This window comes from Staurois parvus, unplaced genomic scaffold (genome assembly GCF_062004578.1).
Source record: "Staurois parvus isolate SC_StPar_1 unplaced genomic scaffold, SC_StPar_1.0 ptg001957l, whole genome shotgun sequence".
Taxonomy (NCBI): domain Eukaryota; kingdom Metazoa; phylum Chordata; class Amphibia; order Anura; family Ranidae; genus Staurois; species Staurois parvus.
Window position 1 is genome coordinate 262,466 of NW_028319753.1, and position 15,523 is coordinate 277,988.

Here is a 15,523-nt window from a genome sequence, read left to right on the forward strand (position 1 = left end):
TCACAGCACTGCCTCAGAGCAAACTAGTCATAGGAAGGATCAGATTTATCATTCCTTGTCTGCAGATCTAATACTCATCAAAACCAGTTCAGAGACCAAACAAACCCAACAGAGAAAAGGGGCCCCGGACCCCAAAATTGTAGTAAACACTAAACAGTCCAAACAAAATGTCTTCCCATGAGGGGAGTAGTTCTTCAATGTCCAGCAACCCTCCTATTCCCCCCTCACATCCACATCCTATTATTGTGTGACCAATACCATCCAAATCATTCTTACTTTCATTTCCCAAAGTTATCCGTCTACAAGGAGACCTGTATAGATCACATGATGGCACCAATGAGGATGGAGGAGGACCGGAGTCACATGACTGAGAAGATACTAAACCTCACCCTGGAGATCATCTACCTGCTGACCGGAGAGGTGAGGAGGATTCTGGGAGGTCACATGACATCACTAATATTTCTATTAATAAAACACAGACCTGACCGGAGAGGTGAGGAGGATTCTGGGAGGTCACATGACATCACTCTTATTTCTATTAATAAAACACAGACCTGACCGGAGAGCTGAGGAGGATTCTGGGAGGTCACATGACATCACTCTGATCTCTATTAATAAACACAGACCTGACCGGAGAGGTGAGGAGGATTCTGGGAGGTCACATGACATCCCTCTTATCTCTATTAATAAAACACAGACCTGACCGGAGAGGTGAGGAGGATTCTGGGAGGTCACATGACATCACTCTGATCTCTATTAATAAAACACAGACCTGACTGGAGAGGTGAGGAGGATTCTGGGAGTCTAACATGATATTCCTATTGGTTCCTCAATACAGAGATTTCCTCTTCTGAAGTCAGGTGATCATATGACCATCACAGTGCCTCCATGTGACTCCCTAAACCCTGAGAGACACAACATGCAGAAGATTCTAGAAGTCACCAAGAAGATGATGGAGCTGCTGACAGGAGAGGTGAGCGGTGCCGGGAATTCTGGGATATTATCCAATCACTGATAGTATCATTAGGATCTGTACATTATCTGCATTGTTACCATTGATGTAATTTTTATTATATATTCAGAGTGGAAACCTGAGAGATCCTAAAGTTGAGGTTAAAGAAGAGATAAAAGAGGAGGAGGATGAGGATGGGGGGATTGAGGAGTCAGAGCTTCTAAAAGAACACAAAGATCTGTACCAGGACACCATGGTGGAGTCATCCAGATACAGGAACTTACCAGAGAGATGTCCCCGTCCTCTGTATTCCTGGGATTCCACACAGGAAGGTCACACCATCCCTCACTATTACAAGGTTGGTGGGATGGAGAATCTAGAACATGGATTCATAGAGACAATGTGTGGATTTTTATGTGACCTTATATTTTACAGATGATATTTTCTCTCATTTCCTTGATTTAGAGTGGAGATCCAATCGATATAGAATTTGAGGTGAAAGCAGAAGAAGAAGAGGCGTATGTGAGGGATGATCAGCAGTCTATGGAGGAGGATGGAATAACGGGGACATTTATAGAGGAGGACACTCCTACAGAGATCAGCACAGGTGGGTCATGAACACTAAATCCATTCCTCCACCCATACTGCTCACTGATTGGTCCAGAGTAGAGTCAACACTTGGCAATATCAGTCTGTAAGACACAATTTATGTAACTAGACTGGATTTATGGAGATTCTGGGGTTCAGCTGGCTGCAAAATGTTAAGTTTTCACCATTAGCATTAACCTAGGCACCTGGGACATGTACTTTGGGTCTCCGGCCCCATATCTGGTTCTAGCAAGATCTCTGACAGAACATTTCTCCCAGGGTTCCTTGCTCTGTGGTCTGCTGGCTGTGCCGGGTGGAGGGATATGTCTGTAGTGTCTCAGACCCAAGTCACTGAGTGCAGTCTCAGGAGATGGGAGGCAGCGGTGTGGGATCTCTGCAACTTGTCTACAGTAAACATTTAATCTTCCACTGATTACTGAATACCAATAATATGAGTCCTGACCCTTACACTGTATCATTTATATTGTACATTACATACTCCTGACCCCTGCACTATATACTCTATGTTGTACATTACATACTCCTGACCTCTGCACTATATACTCTATGTTGTACATTACATACTCCTGACCCCTGCACTATGTACTCTATGTTGTACATTACATACTCCTGACCCCTGCACTATATACCCTATGTTGTACATTACATAGTCCTGACCCCTGCACTATATACTCCATGTTGTACATTACATACTCCTGACCCCTGCACTATATACTCTATGTTGTACATTACATACTCCTGACCCCTGCACTATATACTCTATGTTGTACGTTACATCCTCCTGGCCCCTGCACTATATACTCTGTTGTACATTACATACTCCTGACCCCTGCACTATATACTCTATGTTGTACATTCCATACTCCTGACCCCTGCACTATATACTCTATGTTGTACATTACATACTCCTGACCTCTGCACTATATACTCTATGTTGTACATTACATACTCCTGACCCCTGCACTATATACTCTATGTTGTACATTACATACTCCTGACCCCTGCACTATGTACTCTATGTTGTACATTACATACTCCTGACCCCTGCACTATATACCCTATGTTGTACATTACATAGTCCTGACCCCTGCACTATATACTCCATGTTGTACATTACATACTCCTGACCCCTGCACTATATACTCTATGTTGTACATTACATACTCCTGACCCCTGCACTATATACTCTATGTTGTACGTTACATCCTCCTGGCCCCTGCACTATATACTCTGTTGTACATTACATACTCCTGACCCCTGCACTACATACTCTATGGTGTAGATTACATACTCCTGACCCCTGCACTATATACTCTATGTTGTACATTACATACTCCTGACCCCTGCACTATATACTCTATGTTGTACATTACATACTCCTGACCCCTGCACTATATACTCTATGTTGTACATTACATACTCCTGACCCCTGCACTATATACTCTATGTTGTACGTTACATCCTCCTGGCCCCTGCACTATATACTCTGTTGTACATTACATACTCCTGACCCCTGCACTATATACTCTATGTTGTACATTCCATACTCCTGACCCCTGCACTATATACTCTATGTTGTACATTACATACTCCTGACCTCTGCACTATATACTCTATGTTGTACATTACATACTCCTGACCCCTGCACTATATACTCTATGTTGTACATTACATACTCCTGACCCCTGCACTATGTACTCTATGTTGTACATTACATACTCCTGACCCCTGCACTATATACCCTATGTTGTACATTACATAGTCCTGACCCCTGCACTATATACTCCATGTTGTACATTACATACTCCTGACCCCTGCACTATATACTCTATGTTGTACATTACATACTCCTGACCCCTGCACTATATACTCTATGTTGTACGTTACATCCTCCTGGCCCCTGCACTATATACTCTGTTGTACATTACATACTCCTGACCCCTGCACTATATACTCTATGGTGTAGATTACATACTCCTGACCCCTGCACTATATACTCTATGTTGTACATTACATACTCCTGACCCCTGCACTATATACTCTATGTTGTACATTACATACTCCTGACCCCTGCACTATATGCTCTGTTGTACATTCCATAGTTTTTTTTTCTGCTCCCCCCCTCCCCCCACTGCTATATATACACATAATATGGATTCTCATTGTTCCCCCCATTTCCTACCAGCTGGACATTTTATATCGGATGATGTGATTGGAGCACAGACTTTTACATGGTGATAATAATGTGATAACATCCTCCAACTTTGGACTCTTAAACAGAAAGTGATAATGAGGGAGGAGTCAATACCCCAATGATGGTGGTCTTCAGGATCAGTCCAGTCTTCATCTTGGTTGTTCTCCCCCATCCTCACTCTCTGACCTCTGGTGGGGCTCAGCCCCGCTGTTCCTTATGACTAAATCATGGAGTAAATAAGGAAGTGCAGTACTTCTTGTGTTGGGAAGATGGCGATGAGTGATAGAGGGGGTGGGGACCCTCGTCCTATAATCCCCTCATCACTGTCCCTCCTATAAAAGACAGTTCTGGTTGTTTCCTCACTCTCTGACTAAGGTCCATGAATAAAGAAATGACCTGGTAGGAGATCAGAGGAGCCATTTCCTAGTTCCCTTGAGGGTGGAATTGTGCGCTCCTCAGAGACCAAGCTGCCTGATGTGGGCGGAGTCCTGGTTTGGGGGAACCAATCAGCTCCTGTCTAGTAATCCTCTTTGTCTTTGTATTTTAGTCCATGGCCGGAAGATGAGGAAAACCTCCGAGGATTGTCTCACTTTGTCTCCAGACTGGAAAGTAGAAGATGAGGACATCACACAGTATAGTCCAGGAGAAAACCCGGCTCCCTCCAATGTCCATCCGGCACCACCCAGTGTAGATGGACGATCGGATTCCTCATATCCTGAGGAACCTCAGACTGTGCGGGACCGGGCCGGCCTTCCAACAGGGAAGAGCTTCTCCTGCATTGAGTGTGGGAAGAGATTGCAATCTAAATCTGGTCTTAATGTGCATGAAAGATCTCACACGGGGGAGAAGCCGTATTCCTGTCCTGAGTGCGGGAAATGTTTTTCAGACAAGTCCAATCTTTATAAACATCAGAGATCTCATACGGGGGAAAAGCCATATTCCTGTTCTGAGTGTGGAAAATGTTTTTCAGTGAAGTCCAGTCTTTTCACACATCAGAGATCTCACACGGGGGACAAGCCGTATTCCTGTACTAAGTGTGGGAAATGTTTTTCAGTGAAGTCCAGTCTTTTCACACATCAAAGATCTCACACAGGGGACAAGCCGTATTCCTGTTTTGAGTGTGGGAAATGTTTTTCCCAGACATCCCATCTTTACAAACATCAGAGATCTCACACGGGGGAGAAGCCGTATTCCTGTCCTGAGTGCGGGAAATGTTTTTCAGATAAGTATCATCTTTCCAGACATCAGAGGTCTCACACGGGGGGAGATTCCATATCCCTGTCCTGGGTGCGGGAAATGTTTTTCACAGAAGTCTGAACTGTACATACATCAGAGATCTCACACGGGGGAGAAGTTGTATTCCTGTTCTGAGTGTGGGAAATGTTTTACACAGAAGTCACATCTTTACATACATCAGAGATCTCACACAGGGGAGAAACTGTATTCCTGTCCTGAGTGCGGGAAATGTTTTTCAGTTAAGTCCCATCTTTACACACATCAGAGATCTCACACAGGGGAGAAGCCACTTTCCTGTTCTGAGTGCAGGACATGTTTTTCAGATAAGTCCAATCTTTACATACATCAGAGGTCTCACACGGGGAGAAGCCATATTCCTGCCCTGAATGTGGGAAATGTTTTTCGCAGAAGTCCCATCTTTCCAGACATCAGAGATTTTACACAGGGAGAAGCCGCTTTAATGTCCTGAGTGAGGGAAATGTACCTCACTGAAGTCCTATCTTCCTGTACATCAGAGGTCCCACACAACCCTGGACGTGTATTAGTGCCTTGAGTGTGGGAAATGTTGGTGGACATCCCAGTTCTCATGTGGGGAAGAAGCACACCCTGATATACACCTCAGATATACTCCATGGCTGATCTTCATCATGGAAGGTACATTAGACCAGGAGATCAGAGGCCCCTTGAGATGTAGAAGAAGCAGGAGATCAGAGGTCCCCAGAGAAATGGATGAAGTGGTGGAAGAAGCAGTAGACCAGGAGATCAGAGGCCCCCAGAGACATGGATGAAGTGGTGGAAGAAGCAGTAGACCAGGAGATCAGAGGCCCCCAGAGACATGGATGAAGTGGTGGAAGAAGCAGTAGACCAGAAGATCAGAGGCCCCCAGAGACATGGATAAAGTGGTGGAAGAAGCAGTAGACCAGGAGATCAAAGGTCCCCAGAGACATAGATGAAGTGGTGGAAGAAGCAAGAGATCATAGGTCTCCAGAGACATGGATGAAGTTGTGGAAGAAGCAGTAGACCAGGAGATCAGAGGCCCCCAGAGACATGGATGAAGTGGTGGAAGAAGCAGGAGATCAGAGGTCTCCAGAGACATGGATGAAGTGGTGGAAGAAGCAGGAGATCAGAGGCCCCCAGAGACATGGATGAAGTGGTGGAAGAAGCAGTAGACCAGGAGATCAGAGGTCCCCAAAGACATGGATGAAGTGGTGGAAGAAGCAGTAGACCAGGAGACCAGAGGTGCCCAGAGACATGGATGAAGTGGTGGAAGAAGCAGGAGATCAGAGGCCCCCAGAGACATGGATGAAGTGGTGGAAGAAGCAGTAGACCAGGAGATCATCCATGTCTTTGGGGACCTCTGATCTCCTGGTCTACTGCTTCTTCCACCACTTCATCCATGTCTCTGGGGGCCTCTGAAGTGGTGGAAGAAGCAGTAGACCAGGAGATCAGAGGTCCCCAGAGACATGGATGAAGTGGTGGAAGAAGCAGGAGATCAGAGGCCCCCAGAGACATGGATGAAGTGGTGGAAGAAGCAGTAGACCAGGAGATCAGAGGTCCCCAGAGACATGGATGAAGTGGTGGAAGAAGCAGTAGACCAGGAGATCAGAGGTCCCCAGAGACATGGATGAAGTGGTCACAATACAATAGTACGATGGAAATCTATCAATCTCTTATGTTTCACCATAAATTGAAAAAATAAAGCAAGTGTGAAGCCAAAAACAATGAATTGTGTGGTTCTCCTATTATGAGGGAAATGACAGATGTGGATGTCACCAACACTTCTTCATGATGAAGCACACAGCACATCAGGGTACAACACCGGGGGGCTTCCCAGAATCCTATGACCCCCAATTCAGAGGGATCACCCAGCACTTGTCTATCAATCCAAGATCTCCAGCTTTCCTCCAACCCCCATCTCAGACGATGGCAGTGCTGCGTCCCATCAGATCGCTGTGCAGATAGACTGTGATATAGTAGAAAAGACGCTCTCCATGGTGTCATCAAACACCAATTAATACATTTTGGCTGAAATTTATGATGAAATTAGTTTTTTTATTGTTTAATAGCAAAAAGTCCAAAATATTTTTTTTTCTCAAAATTGTCTTTTTTTTTTATAGCACAAAAAATAAAACATGCACAGGTGATCAAATACCACCGAAAGAAAGATCCAATTGTGGGCAATAAAGGATGTAAATTTCATTTGGGTGCGGCGTAGCATGGCCGTGCAATTGTCAGTGAAATTAACGCAGCGCCGTATCACAAGAAAATGGCCTGGTCAGGAAGGGGGGGTGGTAAATCCTCCAGAGGGGATAATGTGGTAAATGGCCTTGTCAGGGAGGGGGGTAAATCCTCTGGAGGGGTAAATGTAGTAAATGGCCTGGTCAGGAAGGGGTATAAATCCTCTGGAGGGGGAGGGGTTAATGTGGTAAATGGCCTTGTCAGTAAGGGGGGGTGTGAGGGAGGGTAGGCAGGACAGAACACACAAAGCAGATGGCAAACATTTAAAGCTTTATTAAAAGAGACAAAAATCACTCAATGGGGAGTAGTGCAGAGAGAGCCCAGAATACTTTGTAATTCAGCCCCGATGGGCAAAGTTAGTCTCTACAGCAGTTTGTAATCCAACAGGGAGGTAAGAGGCAGTTCATAAACAGGTCAGATAACACAGGAGAGGCATACATGCAGAGCTGGTGTGATAGTCCCAGATAGAGCTGATGTGATAGTCCCAGATAGAGCTGGTGTGATAGTCCCAGATAGAGCTGGCAGCGTCTCGGGCAGAGCTGGTGTGATAGTCCCAGATAGAGCTGGCGGCGTCTCAGGCAGAGCTGGTGTGATAGTCCCAGATAGAGCTGGCAGCGTCTCAGACAGAGCTGGTGTGATAGTCCCAGATAGAGCTGGTGTGATAGTCCCAGATAGAGCTGGCAGCGTCTCAGGCAGAGCTGGTGTGATAGTCCCAGATAGAGCTGGTGTGATAGTCCCAGATAGAGCTGGTGTGATAGTCCCAGATAGAGCTGGCAGCGTCTCGGGCAGAGCTGGTGTGATAGTCCCAGATAGAGCTGGCAGCGTCTCGGGCAGAGCTGATGTGATAGTCCCAGATAGAGCTGGCAGCGTCTCAGACAGAGCTGGTGTGATAGTCCCAGATAGAGCTGGTGTGATAGTCCCAGATAGAGCTGGCAGCGTCTCAGGCAGAGCTGGTGTGATAGTCCCAGATAGAGCTGGTGTGATAGTCCCAGATAGAGCTGGTGTGATAGTCCCAGATAGAGCTGGCAGCGTCTCGGGCAGAGCTGGTGTGATAGTCCCAGATAGAGCTGGCAGCGTCTCGGGCAGAGCTGATGTGATTGTCCCAGATAGAGCTGGCAGTGTCTCAGGCAGAGCTGATGTGATAGTCCCAGATAGAGCTGGCAGCGTCTCAGACAGAGCTGGTGTGATAGTCCCAGATAGAGCTGGTGTGATAGTCCCAGATAGAGCTGGCAGCGTCTCAGGCAGAGCTGGTGTGATAGTCCCAGATAGAGCTGGTGTGATAGTCCCAGATAGAGCTGGTGTGATAGTCCCAGATAGAGCTGGCAGCGTCTCAGGCAGAGCTGGTGTGATAGTCCCAGATAGAGCTGGCGGCGTCTCAGGCAGAGCTGGTGTGATAGTCCCAGATAGAGCTGGTGTGATAGTCCCAGATAGAGCTGGTGTGATAGTCCCAGATAGAGCTGGCGGTGTCTCAGGCAGAGCTGATGTGATAGTCCCAGATAGAGCTGGCGGCGTCTCAGGCAGAGCTGGTGTGATAGTCCCAGATAGAGCTGGCAGTGTCTCAGGCAGAGCTGATGTGGTAAGCTCAGGCAGAGCTGATGCGGCTTCTGGGGTCCCCCTTCCTCCAATGGTGCTCAGGCAGAGCTGCAGCTGGACCCCTCAGTGGCTGCACAGCAGAATGGCTCATCAGGAGAGACCAGCACTGACCTCTTGAACCCCCTGAGCAGGATGAGAGGTGGAGGGGGGTCATTATCAGGATGACAATGGAGGGACTGCCTTAATTGAGTTTAGGGACATTTTGGATGACAATGGAGAGAATGGACAGGAACAGAAATACAGTAATTGAATTTGTAGCTGTAAACGGGAGGACAGTGGGGAGGATATTATATTTAGGCAAAAGACTGGTTGGACAGGATGGACGAGGAAACACAATAATTGGATTTGTAGCTGTAAACAGGATAACAATGGGGAGGATACACTAATTGAATTTGGGACCTTTTGTGGAGGGGACACATTAATTGCAGCTAGGGGCCTTTGGCACACAGGAGGCTTGGTCAGGAAGGGGGGTACATCCTCAGAAGGTGGAGGGGTTAATGTGGTAAATGGCTTGGTCAGGAAGGGGGGTACATCCTCAGAAGGTGGAGGGGTTAATGTGGTAAATGGCCTGGTCAGGAAAAAGGGGTACATCCTCAGAAGGGGGAGGGGTTAATATGGTAAGTGGCCTGGTCAGGAAAGGGGGGTACATCCTCAGAAGGGGGAGGGGTTAATATGGTAAATGGCCTGGTCAGGAAAGGGGGGTACATCCTTAGAAGGGGGAGGGGTTAATATGGTAAATGGCCTGGTCAGGAAGGGGGGTACATCCTCAGAAGGGGGAGGGGTTAATATGGTAAATGGCCTGGTGAGGAAAGGGGGGTACATCCTCAGAAGGGGGAGGGGTTAATATGGTAAATGGCCTGGTCAGGAAGGGGGGGGGGTTAATCCTCTGGAGGGGTTAATGTGGTAAATGGCCTGGTCAGGAAGGGGGGGTAAATCCTCTGGAGGGGGAGGGGTTAATATGGTAAATGGCCTGGTCAGGAAGGGGGGGTAAATCCTCTGGAAGGGGAGGGGTTGATGTGGTAAATGGCCTGGTCAGGAAGGGGGGGTAAATCCTCTGGAGGGGGAGGGGTTAATGTGGTAAATGGACTTAAAATGAAAAGATGACAATCAAGCTATCATATAAACAACTCGCTTTCCAGAATCCAAGATGGCGGCAGTGGGATCATGTATGTGTAGGGTCATGTGTTCCATGTTTGCCCCGGAGAGGAAGAGTCGTAGTCTGTACACGGAGTCCTAGCGTGGTTTATTTCCTTCTCATGGATGAAGTGTGGGACCGGGTTGGAGTATATTTTGTGGTGGGAGATGTCACACTTGGAGGTCTGTTCCATAAAACAATGAGTTGAAGGAATGTGAGCCGTGTTCACCCAGCTGGGACGGGTTTTGCCCATATTTTATTTCACATCATCATTGGCTCCATCTAGTGGCCATGTTATTGTATTGCACTATTTTTACATCAGGAGGTATTTCAGGGAAGATACAGCATTATGGCCACTAGATGGAGCTGACGATTATAGGAAATCACTTTAACCTCTTAAGGTGGAACTTCACTCTCCCAATCAGCATTGACTATTTCCAGTCCTTACACTGCTAGCATCGGTATATAGATAGGAAAGTAGATCATATTTACTTGTTTTGAATGTTTTTTTTACATATTGTTACTCACTTCTTGGTTTCCTGCCTAGGCAAATGATGTCATACACCCCAACAGTCTTCGGAAGGGGAGGGAGGGTTCTCCGCTCAGCCAATACCTAAGCTAAGGGCTGATGGATTCCAGGAAGTAAATGCTACAGGAATCATCTGCCCTTACTCAAGATGGCTACTGACAGAAATGCTGGGGGGATGTTTTTCAAAATGATTTCTCAGCAAAATAAATCCTGAAGACACGGAGGGATGGATGGATGTATGGATGGGGGAGTTTGCTTTGAATATTACCAATGAATTAAATAGTATTTTTGGTTTGTGGTGTTCAGATGAAGTGCAGATCCACTTTAACCGCTTGTCAACCGCACTATAACTGAATGATGGCTACAGCATGGTTGTCCAGTCCTGGGAGGGCAACATATGACGTCCTCACAGAGACGCACCCTTGGGGCGTGCACCCGGTGATCTCTGCATCCTACGGACACTGCTGATCACGTGATGTGGTAAAAAGCCAATCACAGCAGCCTTTTAGCACGTGATCAGCTGTGTCCAATGACAGCAGATCACCGGGAAATGCAGTTGCCGGTTATTGGCTGCACTTTCCTCACACTGTCACAGCATGAGGAAAGTAATGGCAATAACTGGCAATTGTCAGAGGATGGATCGGCACCGATCATCAGTAGTGCCTACCAGCTGTGCCCAGCAGTGCCTAGTAGTGTCATCCACCTGTGCCCAGCAGTACCACCCATCAGTGCTGCCCAGTAGTACCACCCATCAGTACCCATCAGTCAGTGCCGCCTATCAGTGCCCATCATTGTTGCATATCAGTGCCGCCCATCAGTGCTGCCTATCAGTGCAGCCTTATCAACGCACATCAGTGAAGGAGAAAACTTACCTGTTTATAAAATTTTATAATAGAAACAAAGAAAACGTTTTTCAAATGTTTTGCTCTTTTTTTGTTTATAGCGCAAAAAATAAAACACCCAGCAGCAATTAAATACCACCAAAAGAAATCTCTATCTGTCTTCAAAAATGATAACAATTTCATATGGGTACAGTGTTGCATGACCGCGCAATTGTCATTCAAAGTGCAACAGCGCTGAAAGCTGAAAATTGGCCTGAGCAGGAAGGGGGTATAAGTGCCCAGTAGGGAGGGGTTATTTTTTGCTATTTGGCATTACGCTACTTGGTAATTGCTCGGTCATGCAACAATGTGTGCAAATGAAATATATATAATTTGTTTCACATAAATAGAGCTTTGTTTTGGTGTTATTTGATCCCCACTGAGGTTTTTATTTTTTATTATATAAATGAAAAAAATGAACATTTAAGAAAAACCCCCCTCCCAATATTTTCTGTTGTAAAACATATCCAAAAGGAAAAAAAATGTTTCCTTATAAATTTCAGCCAAAATGTATTCTACTACATGTCTTCGGTAAAAATAAATCCTAGTTTTTTTGAAGTTGGCAGTTTTGGTCACAATTTTTGGGAAAATAAAGAAATTAAATAAATATTTTTTCACGTTTTTTTCTACAAACTCACCAGCGCAGTACAGCGTCATCACATGACTGGTGTGGTGGTGATCAGGGACCTGACTGGTGTCAGTACGATAAAAAACAGAACCAAAACAAACAATAAAAACATTTTCAATTTATTAAACTTTTTTCCCTCAGAGTAGTGTCCATAGCAGCACTGCACTACTCTAGGGGGGATCAGGGATTCTCTTTACAATGATGATCACCGTGTCAGCAATGCTTTATACAGAGTGTCATTCATGACAGCTGTGATTACTAGTGATCTGTGATTGGCTACCACTACATCACATACAGTTGTGACCAAAATTATTCAACCCCCAATGCTGTAAAGGGGTTTAGGGACTATAGTGTACATTTGGAATTGTATTCAGAATCAAATCCTACAAGGACGTTGTAACTACCCAAATGCAACTAAAATGACATCAATTGTTTATGTAATACAGTAGTAAATGGTTCTTATGTGGTTTCTTCATTGCCACAATTATTCAACCCCTTAAAGACTACCACTCTGAAGAACAGAGGTTCATACAGGTGCTTTCCATCAGGTATTGAAAACACCTGTGGATGTCACCGAGCAGCAATCAAGCATAATAAGCACCAATTAGGCAGCTTTAAAATGACTGTGATACTCAGCTCCTTCTAGACATTTACTGGTGTGGTTACAAACATGGTGAAGGCAAGAGAATGGTCCAGGAAGACAAGAGAAGAGGTGATTTCTCTTCACAGGAAGGGCAATGGCTATAAGAAGATTGCAAAGATGTTAAACATACCAAGAGACACCTTAGGAAGCATCATTCGCAAATTCAAGGCAAAGGGCACTGTTGAAACGCTACCTGGTCGTGGCAGAAAGAAGATGCTGACTTCGACTGCTGTGCGCTACCTGAAGCGTAGAGTGGAGAGAAGTCCCCGTGTGACTGCTGAGGAACTGAGAAAAGATTTGTCAGATGTGGGTACAGAAGTTTCAGCCCAGACAATAAGACGCACACTGCGTAATGAAGGCCTCCGTGCCAGAACTCCCAGGCGTACCCCCTTGCTGTCTCCAAAGAATAAGAAGAGTCGACTGCAGTATGCCAAAAGCCATGTGGACAAACCACAAAAGTTGTGGGATAGTGTTCTGTGGACTGATGAAACAAAATTAGAACTGTTTGGGCCCATGGATCAACGCTATGTTTGGAGGAGGAAGAACAAGGCCTATGATGAAAAGAACACCTTGCCTACTGTGAAGCATGGTGGAGGGTCAATCATGCTTTGGGGCTGTTTTGCTTCTGCAGGTACAGGGAAGCTTCAGCGTGTGCAAGGTACCATGAATTCTCTTCAGTACCAGGAGATATTGGATGGAAACGTGATGCAGTCCGTCACACACCTGAGGCTTGGGAGACGTTGGACCTTTCAACAGGACAATGATCCCAAGCATACCTCCAAGTCCACTAGAGCATGGTTGCAGAGGAAAGGCTGGAACATTTTGGAGTGGCCATCGCAGTCACCAGACTTAAATCCGATTGAGAACCTCTGGTGGGACTTAAAGAAAGCAGTTGCAGTGCGCAAGCCTAAGAATGTGACTGAACTGGAGGCCTTTGCCCATGAAGAATGGGCGAAGATACCCGTAGATCGCTGCAAGACACTTGTGTCAAGCTATGCTTCACATTTAAAAGCTGTTATAACTGTAAAAGGATGCTGTACTAAGTACTAAGATTGAATGTCACTTGGGGGTTGAATAAAACTGATAATGCTGTGAGCACAGAAAAGACATTTGTGGTTATTTCATTATAACTGTTATGTTATATTTGTCTGACCTACAAGTGCCTCTTTAATGTAAATGTAAGCAAGATGACTGAATGATCAAAAGCAATGTCAAACTGGCCAAAACACTCAATTTCAGTGGGGGTTGAATAATTTTGGTCACAACTGTAGTAGAGGGTGCTGTGATTGGCCCAGGTACCATGTGATAGCTGTGGGCCAATCACAGCTCACTAGTATCACAATGAGATTCATTCATACCATGTTTGGTGACATTGTGACCTGATATTAGCACAATGCTGTATCCAGGGTACACTTCAGTACAGAATCATTATCATCGGATTATTATACAGGATCTATAGAGTGACAACAGTCTGCGCAGCGCTTTACAACATGATGGAAGACAGTACAGCTACAATACAATTTGGTACAGGAGGAATCGGGGCCGGCTCATGAGAGCTTACAATCTAAGAGGGAGGGTGAAGTGATACAAAGGTCATAACTGGGCAATGGGCCGATGGAGGAACTAAAACACAGTGTATTCATTAGAAGCAGGAGAGGCTTCTTTACAGAGAAGGATTTCAGGGATCCTCTAAAGGTGGATAAAGTAGGAGATAGTTGGACAGATTGGGGTAGGGAGTACCATAGGATGAAAGAGGCTCAGAGGAAGTCCTGGAGGTGAGCATGGAAGGCAGTGAAAAGGGAGCCAGAGAGCAGGAGGTCTTGAGAGGACTGAAGGGAGCGGTTTGGTTGGTATTTTGAGACCAGGTTGGTGATGGAGCTGGGGGCAGAGTTGTGGATGGTTTTGTAAGTTGTTAGTATTTTGAATTTGATACATTGGGTGAGCGGAAGCCAGTGGAGATGACAATTCAGCAGAAGAGGCCATAGAGGAAGAGGAAGGGGAGGGGGTGGAGCAGACAGATGTGGCAGAATCACCACCAGGTTTTTGGAGGCATGGTGGTGGAACAAGCTCCAGAACTGAACCCTGTCCTGCATCCTTCCCAGCTGCTAGCAGAGTCACCCAGTGTGCCGTGACGGATATGTAACATCCCTGACTGTGCCTGCTGGACCACGTGTCAGTAATGTGGACCTTGCTGCTGACCGCCTTGTCCAACAAGGCCAAAACATGACCTTCCACATGATGGTACAGAGCTGGAATGGCCTTGCATGAAATGAATTGTCTTTTCGGAACCTGTCACTGTGATACAGCACATTCTGCAAATTCCCGGAAGGGGGAAGAGTCCACCAGATTGAAAGGCAGCAGTTGTAAGGCAGCAATTTGGCCAGGATAGAATGTGGATGGGTGGGACAGTCTTTGTTTTCACGGTTCAACAAATGGGGTAGTGAAATGTTCCTGCTGAAATCAACAGGTGGTGTCCTGCTGTCAGATGGGCCACCCACTGCTGTACCATCACTCCTCTCAGTGGAGGCTGTTGAGAAGACCTGACATTTTACAGTAGAGATCCCAGATGAGGAGCAAGGAGAAGTCTGCACTTTTTCTGGGTCTTTCAGGTACTGTTACCAGCGGGCTGCATGGCAGCTCATCATACGTCTTGTCAAGCATGTGGTGCCCAAGTGGCTGGTGTTTTGGCCACGCTTGGTCTGCTTCAGTCAAAGACTGCAAACAGCAATGCTGCACACGTGTTGAAGAAAGCCCACACCAGAGAACTTTTGGAAGTCTGCCTGGAGTCAGCAGCGCCCCCCACCTGTGGAGCTCTGTCGTGTGATGCCATTGGTTGGCTGCCCTTATGCCTGTCCCTGGAGGACATCCTGCCTTGTTGGAGTTCT

The 15,523-nt window shown here is 46.1% G+C and overlaps 2 protein-coding genes across 2 annotated transcripts in view; one reads left to right on the top strand and one right to left on the bottom strand.

The window, feature by feature from the left end:
• The window catches only part of LOC149433150 (uncharacterized), a 192,435-nt gene that overhangs the window by 58,127 nt on the left and 118,785 nt on the right, over positions 1–15,523 (bottom strand). The gene's annotated exons all lie outside the window — the stretch shown is intronic.
• LOC149433151 (uncharacterized) lies at positions 1,419–6,309 on the top strand. The gene is made up of 2 exons (XM_089664592.1): positions 1,419–1,559; positions 4,303–6,309. The coding sequence occupies exons 1-2, from the start codon at positions 1,496–1,498 to the stop codon at positions 5,070–5,072; spliced, it is 834 nt and encodes a 277-aa protein (XP_089520718.1). The 5' UTR covers positions 1,419–1,495; the 3' UTR covers positions 5,073–6,309.

What these genes read in the sequence shown, in the direction of transcription:
- LOC149433151 (XM_089664592.1), top strand. Translation starts at nt 1,496, where the DNA reads ATGGAGGAGGATGGAATAACGGGGACATTTATAGAGGAGGACACTCCT. An exon ending in TCCTACAGAGATCAGCACAG is followed by an intron (nt 1,560 to 4,302) that starts GTGGGTCATGAA and finishes TTTGTATTTTAG; the next exon opens with TCCATGGCCGGAAGATGAGG.